Source organism: Nyctibius grandis, chromosome 4 (assembly GCF_013368605.1).
Source record: "Nyctibius grandis isolate bNycGra1 chromosome 4, bNycGra1.pri, whole genome shotgun sequence".
Lineage (NCBI taxonomy): Eukaryota > Metazoa > Chordata > Aves > Nyctibiiformes > Nyctibiidae > Nyctibius > Nyctibius grandis.
In genome coordinates, this window is record NC_090661.1 from 46,642,728 (window position 1) to 46,667,244 (window position 24,517).

The 24,517-nt window shown below is 54.1% G+C and overlaps 2 protein-coding genes across 8 annotated transcripts in view; both read right to left on the minus strand.

Moving 5' to 3' along the window:
- Positions 1-2,264, minus strand: part of LTBP2 (latent transforming growth factor beta binding protein 2) — a 75,591-nt gene extending 73,327 nt beyond the window's left edge. For 3 of the 4 annotated variants that reach the window (XM_068397326.1, XM_068397327.1, XM_068397328.1), the window contains exon 1: positions 1,843-2,261. In XM_068397326.1, coding sequence (XP_068253427.1) covers positions 1,843-2,261 — 419 coding nt within the window. Of the gene's footprint in view, positions 1-1,842 lie in introns of all 4 variants that reach the window. The other variant, XM_068397329.1, reaches the window with a different exon arrangement.
- A 5,475-nt stretch (positions 2,265-7,739) lies between these two features.
- AREL1 (apoptosis resistant E3 ubiquitin protein ligase 1) overlaps positions 7,740-24,517 on the minus strand; it is a 41,642-nt gene continuing 24,864 nt past the window's right edge. For 2 of the 4 annotated variants that reach the window (XR_011047986.1, XR_011047985.1), the window contains exon 22: positions 21,757-23,510. The gene's annotated coding sequence lies outside the window, so the exon portion shown is untranslated. Of the gene's footprint in view, positions 8,145-13,204; positions 13,287-21,756; positions 23,511-24,517 lie in introns of those variants that run through there. The other 2 variants (XR_011047987.1, XR_011047988.1) reach the window with 2 other exon arrangements.

The window sequence follows — 24,517 nt, forward strand, 5'->3', positions numbered from 1 at the left end:
TCTTCCTTCCTCTAAGCTTGGAGGCAACGGCACTCCCAGATACCCCAGGAAGCCAAATGTAGCTGATAACAGGTCAACAGAGTCTAAGTGCTGGACCAACCATCCCCATTTACATTCTTGATTAAGGGCTGAAAGAAAGCTACTTGCAAAGAGGTTCCACACTCTTCTGAACATAGCGTGAACCTTGGGGCTGCCCACCGGCTCTTGACAGCGGTGCGGGCCGGCTGTTGCCACCAGAGGCAGCTGCAGCCTGAAAACCTCATGGAGACTATTCAGGGTAGTCATTGTAAAGAAACAGGCTACATCTCACATGACTCAAATCCAGCTGAACTGCCGCATGATCCCAAAGCACTGCTGACAACACTCTGACTGCAGAAAGGGTAAAACCCTCCTGAGCCCAAAAAAGCCCAAACCTGACAGAAATAGACTGGATCTTTCCAAGACTTGCCCTCCGGGCGGCTGACAAACCAAGGCTAATGGACTAGGTAAGCCAAAATCTGCTCAAGACCCACCTGCCATTGACTAGCTGCTAGTGATAAATACTGTGCGAATCAAACATAACGAGAAGAAGAATAAGTTTGGGTTTACTGCTTCTGCGGATTTGTTGTAGGAAACTACCCAGAGGGGACATCTCTGTCTTTAAGTTTTGCAGGGAGGCAAGTATGGGAGAGAGAAACCTCAGGGATTAAGCTGCCTTTGTATTCTAGTGAAGCTCCCCACCTGATGTTAGCAGAAAAAGTTTCTGCTGATGTCAGAGGGCAGTAAGCCCAGATCCTGCCCTCTATGTCCCCCCAGCACAGAGAGTGGGCACACACTGTCACATGGGTCGGTCAAACTGCCTGCACGACAGCTTCAGTAGCCTTTCACAGTTGACAGAGGAGCTCATCACCAGTGGCATCAGCCACGGGGCAGCAGGGAGGGAACTGCAGAGGAGGGGGCCCGGGGCCGAAGGGTATGTCAGTGCTGTGCCAGCCGTCCTGCTCGCAGGCTCCCCTCGCAGCGGAGCAGCTGGCCTTGCCGTATGATCTCCTCTCCACCTCCACAGGGCTGTAGCCAGAGACTGGAGCTGGAAGCGGCCCTGCCAGGCAAGTCATAGGAAGCCTCCCCCGGCTGAGCCAGCTGAAGCCATGGGAAGCTGCTGCGCAGAGCGCTTACAAGGGGCCCATTATGGGAGGAAGGAGCCAAGAGGCCAGGTACCTGCAGCAAGAGCGGCAGCAGCCAGACTCCATCCTGCAGAGCCAAGGGAGCCCCTCCAGCCTCTTCTGCCACCCACGTACCGTGGCCACGCCGCCTCTTCCCCCCGGCAGCCCCCCACCCCGCACGCTTTCTGGGATGGCCGTCGGCAGCCCCGGAGAGCACCAGCCTGACATCCCGCGCAGCTGTCTGACCTGCCCGAGCCCCGATGTGCCAGCAGAAGGGCACCGCATCCAGCACGCCCATCAGCCACGCGTCCCCAGGCGACAGGCAGCCGGCAGCACGGCGTCCCGCCCGCCTCACGCCGCACACACGTGCGTGCACACGGATACACACGCACGGCGACGGATCGCGTGGGCGACAGCAGCTCCGGGGCCCGGGCGCGGTGGCGGAGCCAGTCGAGGGGCCGCACGGCCCCAGCCCCCCGCGCAGCATCCCTATGCCTGCCCCAGGCACTGGCAGCGGGGCGTCCCGCGGGGGACGGGGCAGCGCCCGGAGCGCCCGCGGGGATGGAAGTGGGGATGCGCCGGGACGCAGGACGGGGCTCAGGACGGGACCCCGCCCCTCCACCTGCGGCTCCCCGGCGCCGGGACCACCGGGGCTCACGCTACGCGCCCCCGGCCAGCTCCCCCCGGCCGCAGCACTTACCCCGCCATCCTCCCTCTGCCGCTTGGCTCCTTCGCCCGGGGCACCACCCGGGCTTTCTGCCCGCTGCCCTGCCGCTGGCGGGAGGGGTCCAGCCTGTTCCTCTGCCCCGGGCCGGGGCCGAGCCGGCGGTCGGGAAGCTGCCTCCGGTCGTCGCCGCCGCTCGGGCTCCCGGCGGCAGCCGCGGAGCCACGATCCACGTGGAGAGCGGCGGGGAGGGGCCGTGCCGGCGGGGGGGGTCTGGGCGGCGGGGACAGGCTGTGCGCCGTGCCCGCCGCCCCCAGGGCAGCCCCCCGGCCCCGCGTCCGCGCCGCTCCCCCGCTCCCCGGCTCCCGCCTGGCCGCGGGGTCCGGCCGACAACCGGCGGAGCCCAGGAGGACGGCCAAGGTGAGCGGGAGGAGGCTGGCGGCGGCGCCCCGCATGGTGTCAGCCGGTGGCGGGGGCAGACGGGCGGCGCGGAGCGCTCAGCGCCCGGCCGGCATCCTGCGGCGGGCGCGGGGCAGCGGGGACCGCCGGCTCTCCGCCCTCCGCTCACCGCCCCATCCCGCGCCGGGTCTCCGCCGGGACCTGCCGCCCAGGGGGGCCGGGGGCGCAGGCAGCAGGGCTGAGGCAGGGGCGCGGGCTGCCGAGCGGCCCCCGCAGGAGGAGGAGGACGAGGAGGAGGAAGGCGGCCGGCCCCGCTCGCCGGGCTGCCAGCGAGCTCCCGCGCTCCGCAGGCAGCTCCGAGCACCTCCGCGCCTGCCTCTGGCACTGGCAGCGCCTGGAGGGGATGGAGGGTTTTATTTTTGGAAACCTCCCCCTTTTGTGTCTTTTTGATGCTGACATCCCCCCTCTCCAGAGGACACGGCTCGGCCCCCCTCCTTAGGAGAGGAGACATTCCAGCAACACCCACTTTGGCAAAGGGAAACAAACTACAACAGAGAAGCCTTAACCCCTGCCTGGCCGGGGAGAGCCGTCCGCCGCCTGCCCCGGAGCCGGCGTGCGGCCCCCGGAGTCCACAGCGCGCCGCCGGCTCCCGCCGCAGCTGGAAGCGCTCGGGGAATGTGGAGCAGCCCGGGTGCGGGTGCGCGGGGCGGGAGACGCGGATGCCGGAGGGATACACTGCCGCCCCCCAGCAGCTGGGGGCTTCTGGAGCTGCACCGGCAGCATCAGCCCTCTTGCTGCTCTTGATCGCACCTCCCAGGAGAAAGGCAAGGCAATGGGAAGATCTTTATTTGCCATCCCACCCTGGCTACAGATGTCCTCAAACCCAACTCAGGGCTTTATACTCTTACTTGTGTAGGTCCAGGCTAGAAAAGGACCCACCTAAAAGCTCCAGGTCTTTCAGCTAAGAGAGATCTTACAGGAGACGTATCCCGCCAGCTTAGAGTGGATGTCCATACCTTGCCGCATCTGTCTCTGTGTGTGCACCTGGAGGTCGAGGGATGACGTGAAATAGCTGCTTTATATGTGCTGAGAAAGACTGGGGGAAGAGGAGGAGGGAGAAGGGGCAGCAGAAATCCCTGTTCAGCCACATACATCAGCTTGGCCTTGTCCTCTGTCACATCCCTGCTGGTCTCTGCTGCCCTTGGCCATCTCTGTCAGGGAGCGAATCCTCCACGAGGAGTGCAGGCTCACTCCCAGCCCAGCAAAACAGTATATTTGGGCCGGGCTCATTCTGGCCCACAGCCAAGTGTCTGTGAGCTTGGTGGGTGGCTAAAGACCTCTCACTGCATCTCTGCGTGCAAGGAGGCAGAGGACAGCACCGCCGGTGCTCATGGGAAGGAGATGCTAATTGGCGTGTGTCCCTGCAGCGAGTTCTGTGGCCAGTAACACTTATCAACCTGTTTTCCTGATGCCAAGCTCAGGCAGACGCAAGGTGTGCCTCACTCGACATCCTGACCCTGAGTGCAGCACTGGATGCCTGTGGGAGAAAACGAGAAACTCTGCATGCGCACTGAGCGATCCTTTGGGTGCACTCGCTTGTCTTCCAGCAGCCTGCAGGGTAGGGGCTGCAGCAGCCAGATGCAGCAGCTCAGCCGCTGGGTTGAAAAGGCAAATTGTTATACCAGCCCATGAATTTATCTAGCTTCTTTTGTCCCTTTTGATGCGTGGAGTGGCTGCAACATAGAGCACTGGCTCTCCTCCCATGCCCGCTGCTCCCCCAGCCCCGTACAGCACCCTGTCCCACTGATGCTCCCCTCCCACTGCAGATGCCACCTCCCCTGGCCCTCATCGAGCCGTCTGCTTCCCAAAAGCTTCGTGGCAGAGGGGTCCAGCTCCCCCAGTGCCTCCTCTCTGGCCTCCAGCAGTTGCGCTCCTAAAGCATCTCCCATTGGAAACCAGTGGCTCTATCTCCCTCTCCCCACTGCCCCTTGCCTTTTAGGCCCCCTCGGACCACAGTTGTCCCCTCCTTGGCATGGGGGCACTGCTGCCTGCCCTCTGGGGTGCAAAGGGGTTGGGAAAGAAGTAGAAGCACAGGGAATGAATCCTTTGAAAGCACGCTGAGTCCAGAGCAGGACCCCAGCACATCCCTTCCAGTCAGGGTTCTGCAAGCAAGGGAGAGGGGAGGTAACTTGGAAGGTGAGCAATTGTGATGGTAGCGATGGGGCTGAGTGGGTTCAGGCTTTGACCTTGGCACTGGCAGCTGGCTTACGGGGCAGCAGCTTCAGAGGAAATACCAGTGGGTGCTTTGGCGCTTCCTGGGATGCCATCAGCTCGCCCACCCACCCTGCCGGGGCAGAACGACCGCTTGGGCAGGAGCTCGCGTGGCCCTGGACACCATGAGCAGTGCCCGATAACAGCCGTGGCTCATTTCTTTGTTCTAAGGAAGAGGAATATCCTTTCCATCCTCACCTAATTACTTTCTTATGCAGCAGTGGAAAGAATGCTTGTGCCTAAACCTGACACAAGAAAATTATCAACGCCATAAACAAAGCCATAAACAAAGCAGCCAAGAGCACAGGCAGTGCTCAAAGCAAGAGCAAGCAACCCCGGAGTAGGCTCACTTGGGGCACAAGTGGGTTCCTCCTCCCTGGAAGTGCTGAGTCACCCCAGGGAAGAAGGAGACTCACAGCATCCCCAGGGGACCACACCTCCACAGCAGCCTGCATTCAGGGCCCCAAAGGTGGTGGGGGTGCAGGAGCCTGTGCCTCCCTAATGGGGCCGGGGAATGAGATGTGTAAACCCAACGAAGCCATCGACAGCCCTCCAGTACCTCTTGCACCCGCCCCTGGCTGTGGTGGAGTCCAGCCCAGGGAGCTGGCATCCCTTCTCAAATCAGCTTCACTCTGTGTTTACAGTAACCCCCCCAAGCTGGACACCGAGCTCCTTCCAGCCACACACGCAAACACTCGTTTGCTTTCGCAGGGATGTGCCGGCGCCGTTTGATCCCATGTCAGCGTTCCAGCAAAGCAGGGGCCAGCCGAGGGCAGTGAGCCCTGGCCCCACCACCCTGGGGCTGCCCGGCACAGAGGACACAGGCTCAGGCACTTGGGGAGGGCAGCGACTGCATCCCCAGTGCAGGTGGGCGATGCGCAGGTGCTCAGGCATGGGCTCATTGCCTCCCAGCCCTGTGGCTCCTTTCATATTTGGCCATTCCTGAAAACAGACCTGTTGGAAAAGGGGAAGCACAAGGTGCATGGGGAGGCGTAGCGCAGGTTGGGCTTCAGCGTGCCACTCAGTGGGTGTTCAGCAGGCAAACATGAAATACCTCATTTCTCAGGAACTCGCGCAGGCAGAGCATGGACAGTCGGGCTGCTTGCTGCCAACATCAAACCAGAACCCAGGAAGAGAGATGAGCAGCAGAGAGAGGATGGGGCAGCAAGGCGAAAAGCAGGGTTCGACAGCCTGGTCCCCATCAGGAGGGAGCACAGGGCTCCTCCGAGGGGGCGAGCTGCAGGTGGGCAGCTCTAAGTGCTCTTTGCTGCCTTCACTTCCCCTTAATTCACCACACATGCTTCTAGGCAGCAGAGATGGCACCAGAGCAGAAGCAGAGGGCAGACGCAGTTGCAGCACCTCTCCCAGGTCCGCTCTTTCTGAGGCCAGAGCACTGAGGTGATTGAGGCAGACCTGAGAGCCAGCACAGAATGGAAGGGGCTCCTTGGACCCCGTGGAGGGGAGGAGCAAGGGTGGACTGTGCTGATAGCATGGCCCTTCTTGCCTGCCACCGCTATGGTTGAGGAGGAGGAATGCCTGGGCAGCTGAGGATTGAAGCCACAGGGCCAGAGGCAGAGGGGTCAAGGTGGGCTGTGCCCTGGAGAGATGAGCATGAGTCACATCTCCTTGAGCCCTCTCAAAGGATAGGGAGAAGGGGCTCTTCAGGACTGTGCTGATGGGGGTTCCTCTGTGCCAGGACCCCTCCCCTACCCATTGGGTCCACACCACCTCTGCATGACCCCCTCAGGGAGGTAGCACTTGGGAGCCATGCTTCCAGGGCCAGTTGGCCCCCAGATGTGGCTCCTGGTACCATATCCCTTAGATTAATTATCCCCTTTCCTTCCTCTTCAGAAGGGTTCACAACCCACATGTGCTTTTTCCTTCGCTGTGTGCAGACCCCTAACACACTGCAGATGGGACACATTCCACGGATTCAGGAGCTGCCTGCAGCTCCTGCAGAGGAAGAAGGAGCACTCCCCCTGCTTGGGGTTAAAGTGCAGGGGAAGGCTGGCCAGCCCCACCAGCTTAAAAATCAGGGTGTAGAGCCAGGATCTTAGAGGCACAGGTCACAGATTCTCTGAAAAGAGCCATCTCACGCTATTAGGGAGGACACAGTAGCTCTGGGGAGCTGGATGGAGAAACAACTTTGAGGCAGCATTACAGAGGTACCTCTGGAGAGGACCTCTGTAACCATGGGTGTCAGAGAGGTAGAAAAAGCAACTTCTGAATTTACGAACACAGCCAGCAAATCCTCCATGGACCCTATTTCCACCCCTTGCCTTTGCCTTACGATATACACACAGCTCAGCACACTCATGCTTATGGCACCCAGGGAAGGAGACGTTCCCAGCGGACAGACGAACTGCTCCAGTCAGACACACACCCTGGCCCTCCAGCCACCTCCACCCACTCTTCATGTGTCCCTTAGAGCCTTGGGGTACATCCTGGCTTCTCCCTGTGAGGAAGAGGCCAGCAGGCAGCCAAGAGCTGTGTAAGCGACTGTTCGTTGTCAGAAAACAGAAGAGAAACGGTCCAGCAGCTCGTAGGCGAAAGCCAAGGTTTGCTGGTTTCATTGTTCCTTCTGCTTTTATTTAACCAGGACCATCTCTGAGATGGAGGAGGGAGGCACAGACCAGCCAAGTGGGGGTCCCACCAGCTGGGCTCCTTGGTTGTGCTGTTGTCTAAACATATGTCTGTGCATTACCACAGGCTGAGACCACACGCTGGAAAAGAGGTTACAACAGGAGACGAAAACATGCTGCTAGGAAGAAGAAACCTGGAGAGCAGGACCAGATGGCGGAACCTGAGGGACGGCAGTGCAGAGCGAGGCAGAGAGGAGGTTGCTGTGGGCTACTGCTGCAGAAACACTCTGGTAGGACTGGCTGCAGAGCACAGCTGGTTCCTTATTTATCTACGAAACTATTTAAAGCCCCTTCAGCAACTCTTCAGAAGAAAAAAAAACCAACACCACACCTCAGCTAGAATGTGACTCACACAGAGCTACAGCAGCTCAGGGGAACCTGTCCATTTATAATTAATGAAGTCCTATTTGCAGTGATCCAACTGCAATCTCCCCGCTCCCCAGGAGGCTGTTCTGGTCTCTCTGCTTCTTCAATACCTGCAGCTGGAACCACATATGGCAGGGAGAGGGGCCTGAAAACCAGGAAAGCCTAGGCATCCCCCAGGAGCACAGAGGTTCCTCTGACCAGGAAACCCATTCCATCATGCGTTCCCTGCAGGAGCAAGCCTGCTCAGGACATCAACCTGATGGGGGGCTTCAACCACAGAGCTCATTAGTCAGCTGTCCTCACTAAGGGAGGAAAGGAAAGAAGGAAGCAGAACCTCTTGCCATTTTTAAGGGCTCTGACTCACAAAGAGGGATGGCTCCTCACGTGGTCGGGGCACTGTTGAGAGGAGTGTGGAAAGTGCCTCAATAGTGTGAATTTCCCTAACCTTCTCTTCCCCTCTTCACTGGGGTCTTAATGTCAGGAGGCTTTTCCTGAGGCGGCCACCAAACATCATCTTGTCACAGACTGGAAGGGAACAGGGAAGTGGGAGCAACAGCTTGAGGATACACAGGGAACACAGGGTGCTCTCCTCAGTGGAAAGTCTCTCTTCCTGGTGTCTGGTATCACTTCACAGGCAGCACTTCCCAAGGAACCCACAACCTGGAGAAGAGCAAAGATGGAGATCCAAGCAAGATGAACCAACAGTGAGGACAGATTAAACCAGGCAATCCCCAGACTGTGCTGAAGAAGGTCTTCCTGAGAAATTCCTCCCACACTGAACTTCTCTCAAAAGCACCGCCTTTCCTTTGCACTATCTTAAACAACACAAAGACCAGAAAAAACAAACCTGAATCAACCTTTGTATTCTACTGAGTGTTTGCGATTAAAGTAATTTCATTCTTGCTTCTGATTCCAAAGCAGTCTTCCTAAAAAGCAATGCCTCTCATTTCCTTCAAGTTGCTGTTCCCTCCTTAAGACCCTCACCTTGACTACCCAGCGCATGGGAACTTGAACTGGAAGTCCTTCAGCCCATCAGCTTTGCATATCAGAGGAAAACTGATGATGGCCACATAGATCCTGAAATGGGAATGATCGGTGGGGCTGACATTATATCTGTATTTTAGTTTGGTTACTCTGCCATCCTGAAATTGCAGGCCCGCTCCCCATCACAGGATTTTAGGTGCTTTCCTACCAATTTGGGTACTGGAATGGCTGTGTGAGGAGTGATCTCAGCTCATTACAATGCAGTGATTTCAAGTGGATGTTTAATAGCTTATTAATAAGTGAATCTTAGGGAACTGCAAAAAGTGGCAATTATTAGGCGGCGCGTGTTAGAGCTAATGTAATCAGTCATCAAGCAATAGACTAGTTCATTGACACTTTACAGTCCCATTGGGTAATTATTGGGATTAGGCTGAGTACCCAATTTCCCAGCTATGACTTCATAGGCTGGGAATCCAGCTCTCCGGTGACATCACAGCTCCAGAAGTCTCCCTCACCAGTTGCCACACTGACTCTGCTGTCACCCACTCTTCACAGAGGTGTGGCACACAGCCTTGAGAAAGGGCCCAGATTCTTGCAGGAAATAAGAATAATGGGGAATGAGAGTTTAACAAGGAAATAAATGCAGGGCAACTGCAGAGAAGATGAGCAAAGCCCCTTTCCATGCCACACCACACCACATCAGGTCATATGATCTTCTGAGAAAAGCAAGGAGCTTGGGATGGCGAAGTATCCACTTCCCACCCAGATAGGGTCCACGCCAGGCTCAGAACAAAAATCCACAACAGGATTACAGAGATGGCACTCGTGATTTTCCTGCCTCTCCCAGAACTGGGTTTGGAGCTCAGGGCAGAAGCAGAGACAATGTAAGCCTGCGCTCTCTGCCCATGACTACCGCTGCCTCCATGCCAAGCTCTGGCATGCACTTTCAGGCCATGCCTCTGCCTTCCCTCCCTCACCCCTTCCCCTCTATCAGACAAGGCAGTCTCGCACAGCTCAAGCATGCAGCAGTGCCAACAGCCCAGGTGGCCACCAGTTCCCTCTAGGCTGGTGAGCCCCGATGGCAGGGGTGGTGGCCAAGAAGGCAGCTGGCACCGTAGAGGCGGTAGAGACCCTCTCCTTCTTCCCTCCTGGAGCCTGGCCCTGTACATCCCTGAGCTGAGGGAAGCATGTCTTGAAGGGTGGCAGGGCTGAAGAAGAGGGGGAGCTCCCGATGTCTCTGGGGAACATCCCTGCAGCAGCAGCATCAGGCCAGAGCTGCCTGCTCTGGGGCTGTGTGAGCCAGGCTGGTCTACAGGCAGCTCCTGCTGCAGATGAGCAGGAGGAAGGCAGTCAGGCAGGGGTACGAAGCAGGAAAGGTACTTGCACAAGCCAGGAGTGCAATCTGGGAGCAGATGAAAATGAAGTGATAGCACCAGCTTGCCTTACACCCACCAGAAGTGATAAGGGGATGCTGAAGGCTCCTGACTGGGCACAGAGCACAGCCAGGGCCACCTCAGGTGCAGGAGAAAGCGCTGTCTGTGGGGGCCTCTCTCAATGCCACTTTGGTCACTTGTTCCATGAAGGGATGGGACTGATAGAGCCCTAGGCTTTCCTCAACTCTGCCCCTGGCCTGAGTTACCCCTGCCTTGCTGCTACCTTTCAGCAAAGGCAGCTGCCCCTATGGCATGTTCTGCCTACCTTGCTACTCTCAGTCAGGCTCTGCTTCCCTGCAAGCTTGGCCATCTCTCTGCGGGCTCTGGAGGGTATGAACATCGCTGAAAAAGCCTTTAGGTTACACAAATCACCCAGTGGTACCAATGGAGCTAAAATCCTATGTGAAAGCAAGTTGAGGGGTTTGGGGTGTAGGGGGATAGACCATCAGCATGGCTCTCACCTCTGAGCCTGCAGGCACCATGCATAGCTAAGGCGGTGTGGTATGAGCACCTCGTGCCCTGCCTCATCCCCAGCATCCACAGGTTTCCTGCCAGCCTGCACACCAAGGGCTGGCTGTCCCCACCACACCAGAGGGCTGGTGCCCTCCCTGGCAGCTTACTGCTGCCGCCCATCCTCCCACTGGGACTGCGCTTCTCCCCAACATAGCTTTTGGGAGCCAGATACAGGCCCAGCAGCAGGACACCTTCCCCAGCCCAAGGGGGATGGCCGCTTTTTCAGGTCAAAGGCACACACGAAGTTTGGCCCAAGGAAGCAGCTGCCCCATTTCAGTTCCCCTGGTAATGCTGGTGGGGAGCTGCTGTGACCTGCAGTGCCTCCCAGACCACAGAGCTGATGGAGAGGTCGAGGCAAACCACAGAAAATATCACAGAGGCTGGTGGCCAGCTCTAGCCCTGTGCTTCCTCACCAGGACAGATCCAACCAAGGCTGATGCACCTCACAGATGCATCCAAGTTGCTCACACAACCAGGATAGCCTCTCCTGAGATGGCTCCAGTGCTGCTGAGCAGAGGCTGAGGGTTGAAGGATATTCTGGCATGTCCCTTTCTTCCCTCACAGTCTGACTCTGGGTTGCCGTGAACTACGGCTGACCTACAGCTCTCTGCCTCACCTGTCCCTGCCCCAGTATCTATATCCTATATGGCACCAGCCCCTTGGCCCCTGCTCAGCTCAAGCCTCCAGCTGGCTTTGGGGCCACTGCTAGAAACATTATAGCACACCTGTTCTTCAGATGAGGGTTTACAGCCAAGGCTAGCACATCTGGATTGTAAAATAGACATTTGGAAGTTTATCAACATGTTTCCAAACAGTCTGGGTATGGCAGAAACTCTGTCTCGATGCTTTAGTGGAGGAAGCAGCTGGGCTGGAAGGATGGTTCAATGCTCTTCTCACGCCCCGTGCAGGCTGGGCCAAGCCCCGCACACATACGCACACCCTAGAAACCGAACTGCTTCTTCCTGACACCAGTGTTCCAGGAAGCCATGTCAGCAAGCCTCTAGGAGGGAAACGGTGAAGTGAAATCCAGTGCCCTTCCCACCCCAGAAGCTGCTGACGCAGCTGCACCGAGCCTACACTTCAGCCAAACATCTCCCAGAAACACTGCCTGCTCAGAATATTGGTTGTGAATCTGCACCATATGCGCTGGGGCTGGGGGGAGAACTGACTCCATCAGCTCCGTCCTGTGCAAAGCTCAGCCACCAACAGCCTCCACAGCTTTTGCTCTCCACAAAGTCCTGATCAGCAGCAGCAGCATCAAGCTGCCACTAATGGGTTTGTCAGCACTAAGCAGATCTAAAGGAGGAACATGGCCCACTGCCCTGAGTTGTTTCACGTGCACAGCCCCTCTCACCGTATTAGTTTCTCAGATGTGCATCTCTCACACCCGTGCTAACAACAGACCTCCCACGCAAGCATTTGGTAATATACTCTGATTTTGGTCTCTTCCCAGCCATCCCTTGCCAACAGAAACACAGCTGATACTTTGAGGTGTGAGTGACACAGAGGCAAGAGACACAGAAGACCTGTAAAACTGATGGAGCAGGAGGTAGCTCTGCCCACAGCATGCAGGGGAGCTTTGGTAACGTGGTGGTGGTTGCTTTCCACAAGATCTTCAGATGGCCTAGGTCTAAGTTCACAGCAGCTGATTAACAATCCTTCTCCTGACAGAAAAGCAAAGTGATGCTAGATACAGATGTGCTCTCCAAAACTGCTCCTCCCTTCATTCTCAGCCTGTAATAGCCTGACTGGCAGCTGGCAGGGTCTCCTCTCATCTCCTTCCATTTTGCAAGTCCACCAGGAGATGAAGGCAACATTCCTGTCCTGCAGTACTGACTGCCATGCTCTGCTCTCATCACCCCCAAAGGAGAGGCCACTCTGCTAACCCAGTGGCTGAGCACTGTATAAATACCTACAGGAACTGGCAAAGGTGGCACAAAAGTAGACACTTCTTTCAAGCTGGATCAGTCTCTTCACTTCTCCGCAATGCAGTAGACTATAAACGTATTTATACCTATTTTACAGCCCTTTGGAGGCTTGGGCAGACCTGGATTCTTTCATCAGCTCCATCTGACTCAATCTCTTCCCTCTTAAGCCCACATGCTCTCAGTAATATTGAACTGCCTCTTTAGAGGCACTAATTCAAAGTGGTTCCAAGCTCAGAGCACTTCAATGGAGGAGGCTGGGGAGGGACAAAGGTGTGAAGGTCAGGGGTAACACCAAACCTTGAGACGCTGTACCTACAGCAATGGAGATACAAATGCATTTCTAGAGCTCTTTGCACTCGGCCAGATTCTTCGTCCTTATGTATCCGCTTCAAAAGCCTGGTGCTGAGGCTGCAGAGCTCCCAAAAAATCCCGGAAATAAGAGCAACCTGACTTAGGTGAACACATGGAAAGGCATCAGCATAGAGAGACCTGACAACTTCTAAACAGAGCCTATGACAACAGGGCCAGGGCACTGCCCCACAGTGCCAATGCTGGGACCTGAGTTCAGTCCTGTCTCTGACACAAGCTTCTTCTGTGATCTCAGATGAACCATCTAGCTTCAGCCCTATGGTACAAAGTGAGGAAGAGGCCACCCCACATACCCACTCTGTGTTTACCCATATCCTTGCCCAGCCCCCTGGCACTAGAGTGAGCCACATTACATAGAACAAAGGGCATACTGTAGGAGAAAACATCTGAATTAATGTGAGAGCTGCACGCATGCCACTGCTTAGGGAAAACAAGCATGTTTAGCTGCACCTACCACTGAGCACATATAACGTTGTCTGAAGTCCAATGCTAGGGCCAAGTTAGCTACTGGGTACTTCTTCCATGGGACCTGGAGAACCTGCAAAGATGCTAGCAGCAATTCAGGGTGAGAGGTACTGCAAGACAAGAACGAGGAGAATAGGTTGGAAAATAAGGGAAGGGGACTCAAAACATCATTTGGATCTTACCAAGCAAATTTCCCTCTTAACATGCGGGTGTGCCAGTGGGCCCATCTGCCCAGACCATCCCAGACGGTGTATTTTTACGGACAGAGGAGGCAACGTAGCTTTGCATTTCTCAGTAAATTGAACTGGTCACCTCTAAGCTTCCAGGTCACTGGGTCTGCTGTCTTTTCCTCCCCGCTGGAGCATAAATCTGACCCCTACCCCAGGCTCTCCCTCCCCAAGGCAGTCAGGTCTTGCTCATGACAGCCAGTGCTTTGTTCAGCAGCTGAGCCAGCACTTCCTCCCAAGGGAGATCGTAACTCCGCAGAGGCAAAGGTCAAGTGTGCTCTTCCCAAAGCTGAGGATTTGCATTTGCCACTTAATCCAGGCAGAGATCTCACAGCTGGCACAGAGCTTCTCCCAAGGCTGGGAACGCAGCCTTCGTGAGCAGAGGAAGGAGAATGCCTGAGGCACAGGTGTGTACAAGGGGAGAGACAGAACATCTGCCCTTCACCACAAGCCTTCAGGGCACCAGCAAGGAGGCAGCTAGAAAAACAAACCCCTGCCAGATACTTCATCGCTGTTTTGTGACATGACCCTGCCGCTGCCCCCACCAGTTCAGGCCTAATGTCAAAGACAGCCAAGTGGCTGTTGGTGCTTAACTTCCACATTGCTCTACAGCCCTGTCTCCTTTAGGGAGGACTAGAAGCAAGCTAGCTTCACACCACAGTGCCCAGAGGCAGCAGCTCAGGTGGCTTCCAACAGTGCCCAGCTGCACCCAGGAGTGCTCCTACTCTGCAGGGCTCAGCCACAGCCCTGCAAGGAGCAGCGTGAGCAAGGGAGTGGTGAAGGGCCCCATCACTCTGGTTTTGTAGTGGAGGGAAGGAGGAAACAGGCTCCTACTGTCCTCACCTCAGCCAGCCACGAGCCTCCCAGCCATTGCCAAGAAAGCAGGTGGTCCTGGCAGTGGAGAACATCCCCTGGTGCTCTCCCACACAATCACAGACTGGTTGAGGTGGGATGGGACCCCTGGAGATGGTCCCGTCCAGCCCCCTGGCTCAGGCCAGGATGCCCCGGGCTGTGTCCACTTGGGTTTCTGAACCCCTCCAAGGTGGAGGCTCCACAGCCTCCCTGGGCAGCCTGCTCCAGCATCGTTCACTCTGATCTGACCTCTAACACAGATGGCCATCAGCCACCTTTGCTGCAATGGGTTTGGTCACCACCAGAGCAGCTAGGGGTGCCTCTCTTGGGGATATGACACTCATGGACCCACACAACGCTGTTGGCTGCACCTCCTGGCTCCAGTCCCCAAGGGGCTCCCTCAACCCCCAAGTTACAGGGCTGTGTTCAAGAGGCTAAGCCCAGAGCAAAAAGGGGGTGTCCCCCTCACTCGCGCTGACCACGCAAACACAGCAACAGTGGATCCAGCCCTTGTTGTTTCCCTCCATTTCTTGCTTTCTGTTCAAGGCAACTGAAGAAGCACAGGGCGGGGAGACATACACATCATTTGGCAGGAAGACCTTCTTTCAGAGTCAATTGCCTCTAAGATTGAGGAGGATTAACCCTACTGCCCCTCCATAAACACCAGACTCCCCCACAGCCATCCCTGCAGTCAGTGTGGATCCACAAAGATCCTGGGCCCACAAGCGTGTTTGCACAGATCTATGCCATTTTACCTCACGGTGCTTTTCTGGTTCTCATTATCTCTGCAGAGCTGATGACACGTAGATATTTCATCTCCCTGGAGGCTTTTTCTGGCATTTTAAGTCTGATTTATGCAACACAGTCATTGCTGCCCTGATCACCCACGCTCACCTCTGGCTTGTTAACACCCTGGCTGGCCAAGGACCCTTCCCCTCCCGCCGGCAGAATCCAAACCAGGCTGAACCTCTGCACCCACCAGAGTTAAAGCCTTGGCCGCTTTCTCCTCCTATCCCTTTCCCTCTCATTCATTGCTGGTCATTAATCACAGCAGCTTCTTTCCACAGGGGACCTGCCTCCACAGCCCCAGACCTGCCCCTGCAGCTGCCAGGGGAAATCCCAGGGACAGGCACTGAACAAGGGCAAGCCCAATTAGCAGTCATCAGGTAATGCTACCAATAACCTCAGCCTGGTCATTAAGTCCAGCTGCTCAGAGGGCATCACCAGCTCTGGGTCCCTCCCCAACCCAGCAGGATGCTTCTGGTGGGGGAAATGGCCTCTTCCCCAGCCTCGTGTCTTCTGCTCTTGCTAGAAACCAGTTCAGAAACACAACAGTTGGGGGTCTAACCAGCTCTAAGCACTTATCGCTGCCTGTCCCCAGAGGCAAATCCAAATCCAAAGTACAGCTACAACACATGTATATCTGTTTGCAACACCTCATTGGAGGAATTAAAGAGTGACAACGATACTGTACTCAAGACACAATGACAACTGCCTCCATCTAGCCAAACAAGACTGAGGCCAAGGCTGGTCCAGCCTACTAAATGGTGCTAGAGCTTCAGGCTGGGCATGGTACCAAACATTACAGTGCAGCCCCTCTACGTGGCCCCTAGACATCTTTGCATTTGCAGGCCTGGCGACCTTTCCAAGCTTCTCTCCACCATCCTGCTATTTCTTTTCAGGCTGTTTCTTGCTCCTTGTCCACTCTGCCTGCACGAGCTGTTTTGCAGGAGGAAGGGTCATCTCTCAGGAGCTGTCTGCATCGTACCTAACGCAAGGTGGGGGGAACTGCCTCTGCAAGGCAAACCTTGCACCTCTGTGTTGTACTTGGATGCATCCATCTTGCTTGTGTTATGGGAATGGCCTGTCCTCTGCCCTAATCAATCACTGCTGTCACCTGGAGAGGAAGGGTGACAGCGCTATAACCTGGATACCCCGCACATTGCCTCCGAGACATTTGCAACGCTTGCACCCAGCCAGGCCCGCTGGGGAGGAGGATCAAATGAGGGCAGCTGGACAGGAGCCCTGCAAGCCAGCCAGGCCTCCATGTACCGGCCACAGAATTTGCATCCGAAGCCGCTAACAAATGAGGTGAAGGAAAAGTCTGGAACGGGGACCAAGTCTGGTCGTGGTTTGAGTCCTGACTCCAGAGCAGCTGGTGCAGCCTGGCAGGCGATACACAACTCATCTGTCCCAAACACCCTTGCTGAGCTGAAACTTCCTCCAGCATGGGCCAAGCGTGCCGTTCCACCTCCTTGAACTCCTCAGTCTGCTAAAATTACAGGTAAGGAAAGGACCCTCTGCCCCCCCGCCCCCCGCCCAAAGCAGACTTTATGCATCCAGGGTGCAAGAAGGGGTGGAGTCAAGAGAGCAGCTGTACAAAGTGGTTTGCAGTGATTCTCCACAACTGAACACCCCTCCACCCCCAAACTCATAGGCCCCAAGACCCTAACAACATGTGATCTGAAGCACAAGCATTCCTCAGCTCTCGCAGTGCCGTGAGCTCCCCTCATAACATGGGTGCCCCTTCCTACTCTGCTTGCAGAGCTGGGGCAGGCTCTCTTCCAACAGGATGCCATCCAGAGCCTCCACTGAAGTCCAGAGGAGGGAGCAGGAGGTGCTCCGAGGGGTGGGAGAAGGGACATGGAGGCCAAGGCTCAGGGTTTAGGTGGCACTGCAAGCACCCAGTACCTGCAGGTGTTGGGGGGAGAAGTACCATGGGGTCAGACCTTTCTGTCAGTACAGCTTCAGAGATTTCCCTCTTTCCATCTGCCTTCCCACCATCTGCTGAGGCGACTGCAAGGGAGAGGAGGTTTGCAAGGGTCACTCTTGGGCCAAAGCAGATGGAAAGGACCTGCTGCGAGCATTTTGCTAGAGATGGGCCAGACAGCTGCAACATGCCCCTCAGCCTCGCTGATGGATCATCCAGCGCATGAAGAGTACCAGGGCCGAAGGAGCTGGCTCACAACTGCACACACCACCCTGGAAGCTCACTTGCAATGACGAAGGGTCTGCAGCTGGACAAAGGAGTGAATTAACAAGCTGTTTACGTCCTTCACTGGAGGCCTGAACAAACAGATGCTGCCAGGAGCTGGTCTCTCCACCTCCTGGGGACTGTCCTTCTGGTCAGAGACAGTTTTTCACAGCCCTCCCCAAGGGGGAGAACCAGCAGCACCTTTGTTTGCTACACAGAGCTCCAGGGCCTTCTCCTGCCCCTGTGCCTTTGAACCTGCTCCAGACTTCTCAGCCCTGCAGGCCTCCAAACCTGGCCTGTTGCGGACCTAATTAACTCCCTTGTTCATTTATGGTCTTTTGTCACTAAAAAGTAATTGGTGCACAGAGGCAGCAAATCCTTGTGTGTGCTCACATGGACCTGACTGCTCCCTTTGGTCTGCTGAGGAAGCCCTCTCCTGCTCCCCAAGGGTGCCCACAGTCCCTCTCTGCATCCAGCCGCTTCAGGATCACCTACAGAGAGCACACTGCCTCCCTGTTTCCAGCAAGCTCCCTCAGTACCTTTGTGGCCATCAGAAGACACCAGAGACTTCTCAGGGCATGACACCTTTGATTTCAAGCAAGAAAGTTTATCTGGACTGTGGACCACACCCTAAGCCCGTCTCCCTTGCTAGCACCGAGACACCCCTTGGGGCTTCTCATCACTCCCTTTTGTTTGCATGTTCGCTCATGCACACACGTACGCTCAGAACCTCCAGCTCAGCGGGCAGGCACAGACACCAGGCCTGGCAGTGGTGCTGCCACACTAGTTTCTCCCCACATTGGTACTCACTCATGTTTGCACGCAGCTGAATGGGTTTAAGAAGAACATGACCCCACTGCTATTTACTCACTACCCCACCACGTTCCCTCTTACCCCTGGCACTACAGGGATGGAGAACAGCAGAGAGCAGCAGGGCCCTTTCGCAGGGGGATATCTGGGCAGGATTATCCCTGGGCTCCTGGACCAGACAGGCAGCTCCTCGGCCTTTGGAAACCTCTCTCGCCTTTGTTCCTTGGCTTTCTAGAGTTGGGGGAAGGGATGCCAGTGAACATGTTTGTGCTGTTCTTCTTAATAGGGTGTTGTGTAACACAGAGGGAAGTGACTACACCAGGGACCCCAGCTGAGAACAGAGACTTTAATCCTGCTGCCCAGGGAAAACTTGGAAAAAATACCTACATCTGTTCTGTTGCATTAGGCTCATGGCTCAGAGGCTGACAGCTGACCCTGGCTGCTCATGATACCAAGGTACAATCCCTGCCAAACAGTGCCAGGGTAAATTACCATGACTGTTTAGAAAGGCAAAAGGCAGCCAGACAAAACTGGGGAGAGAGCTTTCCCTGTGCAGGTTTCTAGAGAAGGCAAAAGGCCAAGCCAGAGTATATCAGGGCACTTTGCCTTCTCCACTGCCACACTGGCAAACAGAGTGGAGAAGGAGTGATACTGGAAGAGAACAGGGCAGGGGATGAAATGCAGGGAGAGGGATGAAGGTGAGGAGGCAGAGAAGAAAACACAGCTGCCTGCATCCACCTCTCCATGGGACTCACCAAGGATGTGCTTCAGGAGACAACCCTCCTCCTCGAACCTGCGCTAGGCTGAGGCCACAGAGGAAAAAAGGTGTTCTTGCATTTACAAGCAGGGCTCATGGCTCGAGAAGGGTACGGGGCAGATGTTGGCCTTGCAGAGCAGTGCACACTCTCCCTACCATGAGTCTATCAGCCCTAGGACATGTCAGAACACAGGTGTGGGGCTCTCTGACCCAGCACCACAACACAGCTCCCTTCCAGGCTCAGGCTTTGTCATCACCTCACATCCATCCAACAGCTCAGAGAGGAGTGTAAAGGAAATTAGCTATCCAGGGAATAGAACACCACTACCGAAATTTGGCTAATAGCAGACACCTAGATGCTCTGGAAACATGCCAAAGACTTCTTACCATATTTGGCAGGGCTCTACATTGATACACCCACTGGGCACATGGTAGGTGCTGCACTGGGACCACAGGACACAAGGGAGAGCACCTTCTCTGTGCAGCCCCTCTTACAGGCACAGCAGGATGCTGAGGGTGGCCCTCCCCTAGATAGGAGAGGGTTTCTGGAAAGCTGTTAACACACAGTTCTGTGAAGGACCTGCCTGTTCCTTATTCAAGTATTAAATTGGCTCAACCCTAATTAGCATGACATCTATGATAGGATTAAAGCAGATTCTGCCTTCCTCTTCCTGTCTAGGGCCACCAGCTGCCAAACACTCCTCCAGGTCAGCATCCTGCACAGGACAGTAGCTAGCTTCAAGAGAAGCAGAAAGCAAGCTCCTTTCTAACTTCTGTCCATCAGAGGCAGGCTTTGGCCCTGAAGCAGTACGGTTTGTTTGCTTTAAATCTCATTTAACCATGGATGTTTTCATTATCCACATTCATGTCACACTGTTATCAGCCCTTAGGAGGACAGGGAGGAAAGCCCTTTCTTTCCTTAGTCCATCTGTGGAGCAGACAGCTTTGATTAGCCATGTGCTTGCTGCCTTTCAATCCCTGCTGGCTGTTACTTTGACCTTGTTCAACAAGACAAAGGGATCAGGAGGAGCTGCGTGTTTCCTCAGCGCCCTTCAGCCTTTTATAAACTTCCACTTCAACACCACAACCTCCTATCAGACTCTGGTCCTCTATCTGTCTCCACAGGCTACCTCTTCACACAACTCTAAACCTCTAGCACTGAACTGAGAGCTTGAGGAGCAGGGATCCTACTGATAAATGCAGCCAGAGAGATGCCTTCTGATTCATGAGCATTTCTGCACTAGAATCTAAAGACGCCTATTGGGTCTAACACCACCAGTCCCATGACCCTTTACCACCTTCCTCCCCTCTGCTGTTGCTGTTTGACCTGGTGCCTTTCCCTCTGCTCCTTACACTGGCATGAAGCAGATCCATCAAGGTCAGAGCCTCAGGCCTGAGCTGGCTTGGCAGCACCGAGTGCATTACACCTCACTAATGTGTTTGGTATGCAGCTCCTCTGAAACCCTGCCACTTTGCCCTTAAATCGCAGCCCAGCCCTGCTCAGGAGGAGGAACCAGAGGGGCTGAGGCACAGCAGAACCAAATCCTACAAAGACATTCCCAGAGCACCTTCCAAAGCCACTTCCAACAGGCTAACTGCAAAGCGTGAGGTTAGCTGGGCCAAGCCACCTCTACTCAAAAGCAACCTGATGCAGAGAGTGTCCAAGGCAGGCACTGCCTGTGCAGGGACCACTTCAGGACAGTTGCCCCCCTGAGGATGGTACCAGGGTCCTTTTTCCCCTCCTGCTCCTGGAGCTGCTGCACTGCTCCAGTCACCTTCTGCAACTCATCCAAGCTCATGTCAACTTCCACTCCCCCAGGCTCTCTGAAAAGGCTAGTGGTGCCTGCAGTTAATAAAGTCCGTTTTGTTATAACAAGCCCTAAAAAGAGAACATCACCTCTCTCTGTGCATCAGCTCAATTCTGCTTTCCTGGTCCATGCATTAAAACTCCCTCTCCCCTCACAAACCAATGATTAACCGGTGTCTCAAAGCCTGAGGGAACACATCTAATCTGGTTAGTGTTACTGCTGTTGTTTGTTCATATTAAGCACATTATTCTTACTAAGCTATTTGTCCTGAGTCTCCCGAGAGAGGGTGCTGCAGGTTAATCATACCTATGTAAATCCAACTTCCTTTCATGCATTATAAATGTGTTGCCTGTTGGAAAACAAAAGGGCAAGGGGAAGCGATGCAACAGGGACTTGCATGGAACCGGGGGATGCTTCCTAGGTGCTCACTTCTCACATACTCCGGTTTGGGGATTAGAAGCACAGCAAGAGAATTTGCCAGCCAATTCTAAGAGGTCTGCTGAACAAAAAAAAAAAACCTCCAGACAACAGTAGCCCAAACTGCAGGGCTTCAAGAGAGCTGATGTTGGCCACTCTTAAACCTGATCAGCTCAAGTTGACTATCCGTCCCCCTCTGGTGGCCAATCAGCCGCAGCTACCTTCTGTCGGCAGAACAGGGCTGCCACCTTGCTACCTGTCCCTGCCCCAAGCACCCCTGAGCCTGGGGCAGCACGACTTCAGAGCACGGAGCTAAGTCAGGGAGCATGGCAGACCTGGGCACCAGAGCAGATGTCATGAATGTCTTCTAAAAAGGAAAAGATTCATCACCAGCAGAGCCAGCATCTGCCCAGTCCCTCCAACGTGACAGCCTTAGGGCTATCTACAGAGGCCCTCGGTTTTTAATAGCAATACTAGGAGCCCCCATCTTGAAACAGGGCCCCATTGTGCAAGGAGCTATACAACATCCGGACACAGAGAGACTGTCTGCTCTTGGGGATGGGGAATGAGACGGAAAGAAAGGACAGAAGATGAACAGGAAGAGAGTGAGCAGAAGGAAACAAGACAACACTGATCAGCATAAGAGAGAGTCGTCAGTGGGACACTCTCAATGGGTGAGGACATGTGGCACAAAGACAACAGTTCAATGTCTTACTAGAAGACACCAAGGCAATATTTTTGTACTATAATTTTTAATTTCAACAATGACTACAATTGCTACCAGTGTATTGTGTGTTGTTCACAATATAAAAAGGCCTAGGAGAGGGAAGGCTGCGGACTGCTGCTGACTGCTCTAGTCACAGACAAGGAGAAAGGGCTGCCAGTTCTCCCTAAGTAGGAGTCTGAGTGTGCTCCACACCAGCAGTAAAGGCCTCTGCAAATCTGAGGTAGCCTCTACACAGCAAGTCACTTCTCCAGACAAATCTGAAACTCCCTTAGCTGGTTTCATCATCCTCCAAGAGGACTGCAGAGAATTGTATTTCCTTGCATTTCTTCACCCACTGCCGTAAGAAGCACTATCTCGAGACAACCTCACACTTCAGCTGCTGAAGCACAAGAGAGCCCCAAGCAGCTGTTCCTTCTGATAAGAGATGAGATTTCTAAGATTACTCAGAAAATTGCATGAGTTTACAGGCCTTCAGAATTATGTTAGCATAAATCCCTAAATTAAGAGGTGGGCACTGGCCAACGCATGTCTCGCAGCTTATCACAGAATTGCCTCAAGAGGGAGAAAAGAATTTGGTTTTGGCCACTGCAGAGTCACTCCCCCAAAACCCACCCAAACTCACTCTGGCCTTCACATACCTCAGAGAAAACTCTGAGGCAGCCTTAGGCAATTGCAGTTTCTCCATCCCTCCTATGGTGCAAGAGCTCCGCTTCCTTTGTCTCCATTCATTGCAGCTCTATACCAAGGCTGAGAGGCTTGGCTCTTGGCCTCACTCCCCACTTCCAACCCCGTGTGCAATTGCCCACGCCTCAACATACTTTGTAGCACGCCATCCTTGCAGAAGGGTAGCTGGAAAAGACTGATCAGGAATTTTGGGTGAACTTCAGCTACAGCTGTTTTGTTTTACTGCAAAAAAAAAGTTATAGCAAATTACGTCTAAAAGTGAACACATTCATGCAGTAACACCTCCCTCCTACAATCAAGTTGCATGCTATGGAGAGCAGAGATTAGGGTTTCTCATGCATTCAATGAAAAAAATCAAACAAGGAAAGAGTTTAAGAGGAAGACTCTCAAATCTCAAGCTTCTGCACTGTACAGCTGCTGCCAAGACAGGCTGAGGTTCTGGTGGACTTTGCTGTTTCCCCGAAAGCGTTTTCCTTTTATAGTTCCCATAATCACATGTTCAAACTCTTTTGCTGTCGTGTGCCAGGTGAGTCAGACACAAGATGGCAGCAGAACAGCCAAAACCATACAAAACATAATAATTCACTATGGGAACCAGGGGTTACAGCCTGGTTCAACCGACCAACTCAGACACACACTACGAAAGCAAGAAGAGATCCTATCCAAATCCATCATTTCCCCATTTTCTCATGCCAGTATCTGAAGAAATTACTTTTCAATAGTTCTACAATTAAGGAAAACAGAAAGCTGAGCAGAGGAACTGAATGCACAAAAATCCAGTTTCCCAAGCAGCACATCTTGACACATCTCAGGTCAAGTGGCCGTGTATGGAATCAAGGATCCTAAGACACCAGGCAACTCCCTGCTATTGCTGAAGACACAAGCTGGGGCATGTAGGATTCCAGCATGAAGTGCATGTGCATGATTTCTCTCCCAGCCCTAAGTCCACGTCAGGTGCCAGGATAAATGGAGGCTGTAGAGTCAGCAACAGGTCGCTATCACCACTCCCTTTCCAAGACATCACAAGAAACTGGTGATCAGGACAGGCAACGTGGGCAGCCAGACAACATCATGCATCCTGAAAAGAGAAGCAGAAACTTTAGAACCTACTTCATGCTAAAGTAATCCAGCATGCTGAGCTCTCTCCTTCACACCCAAACAGATAGTTACTGAAGACTCCAGCCTCAACTTGGCCCCCTTCCCGTGAGTAATACTGGTCATGGCATGTAAAAACATGTCCGCATGGTTTGCTGTGTATCATTTCGCTCATGCTGGGTTTGCAAAGTCACTCAGCACCTTTTAGTGCCCTGACCCCAACTAGACTCACAACCTCTGTGATTTCCAGGGGACACTGGAACTTCAGTTTCTGGATTCTTCATAATGCCCACCACTGCTTTATCTAACCTCGGTTGTCTCTGAGTCCAGCATAAGACAACTCTGTTCCCACGAGGAGCTTCTAAATAATACCATGACCCAGCACAGTGCTACAGAGGCAATCCCTGAGACTCACATGCACTGCTCACTCTCTTCTTTAGCTGGTGCTCACGGCTTGAAAGTCAGAATCAAGGCTAGATGCTTGTTTCATAATGTGTGAGAAGATCTGCCTAGTCATACAGTGGAACAACACGCAGCCAGCCAATGCTATGTTGGCTGAATATGGGCTAAATCTTCGTACAGCCCAGGAAACAAGTGTTTTCATTGTCTTACAGGCAGCAATGCTAATGCACACAGAATCATGCTGTGGAACCTTCTCAAGTTTTAAAGTTATGATTTTAATCCTTAAGCTGAAAAAAAAAGAAAAGTCCAAGGAAAACCAGTGATAAATTGAATGCTTTTTGTCAGAGCTGGGCACAGTTCAAGCTCAGAGAATCACAGAAATTGGATATTGCCCTGAAGGCAACAAGCTGTCAACTTACTAATTACTGTTGCTTGTTAGCAGAGTCTTGCAGGTACATTGTTTCCACCCTACAAACTGAAAGTATTTTGTACAACTTAAAAAGGCGGAAAGGACTCAATTCCGGCTTCATCTAACCCTCTTGACAGTACAGTGAAGCACAAGCAGTACAAATACCTGCAGCTCAAACA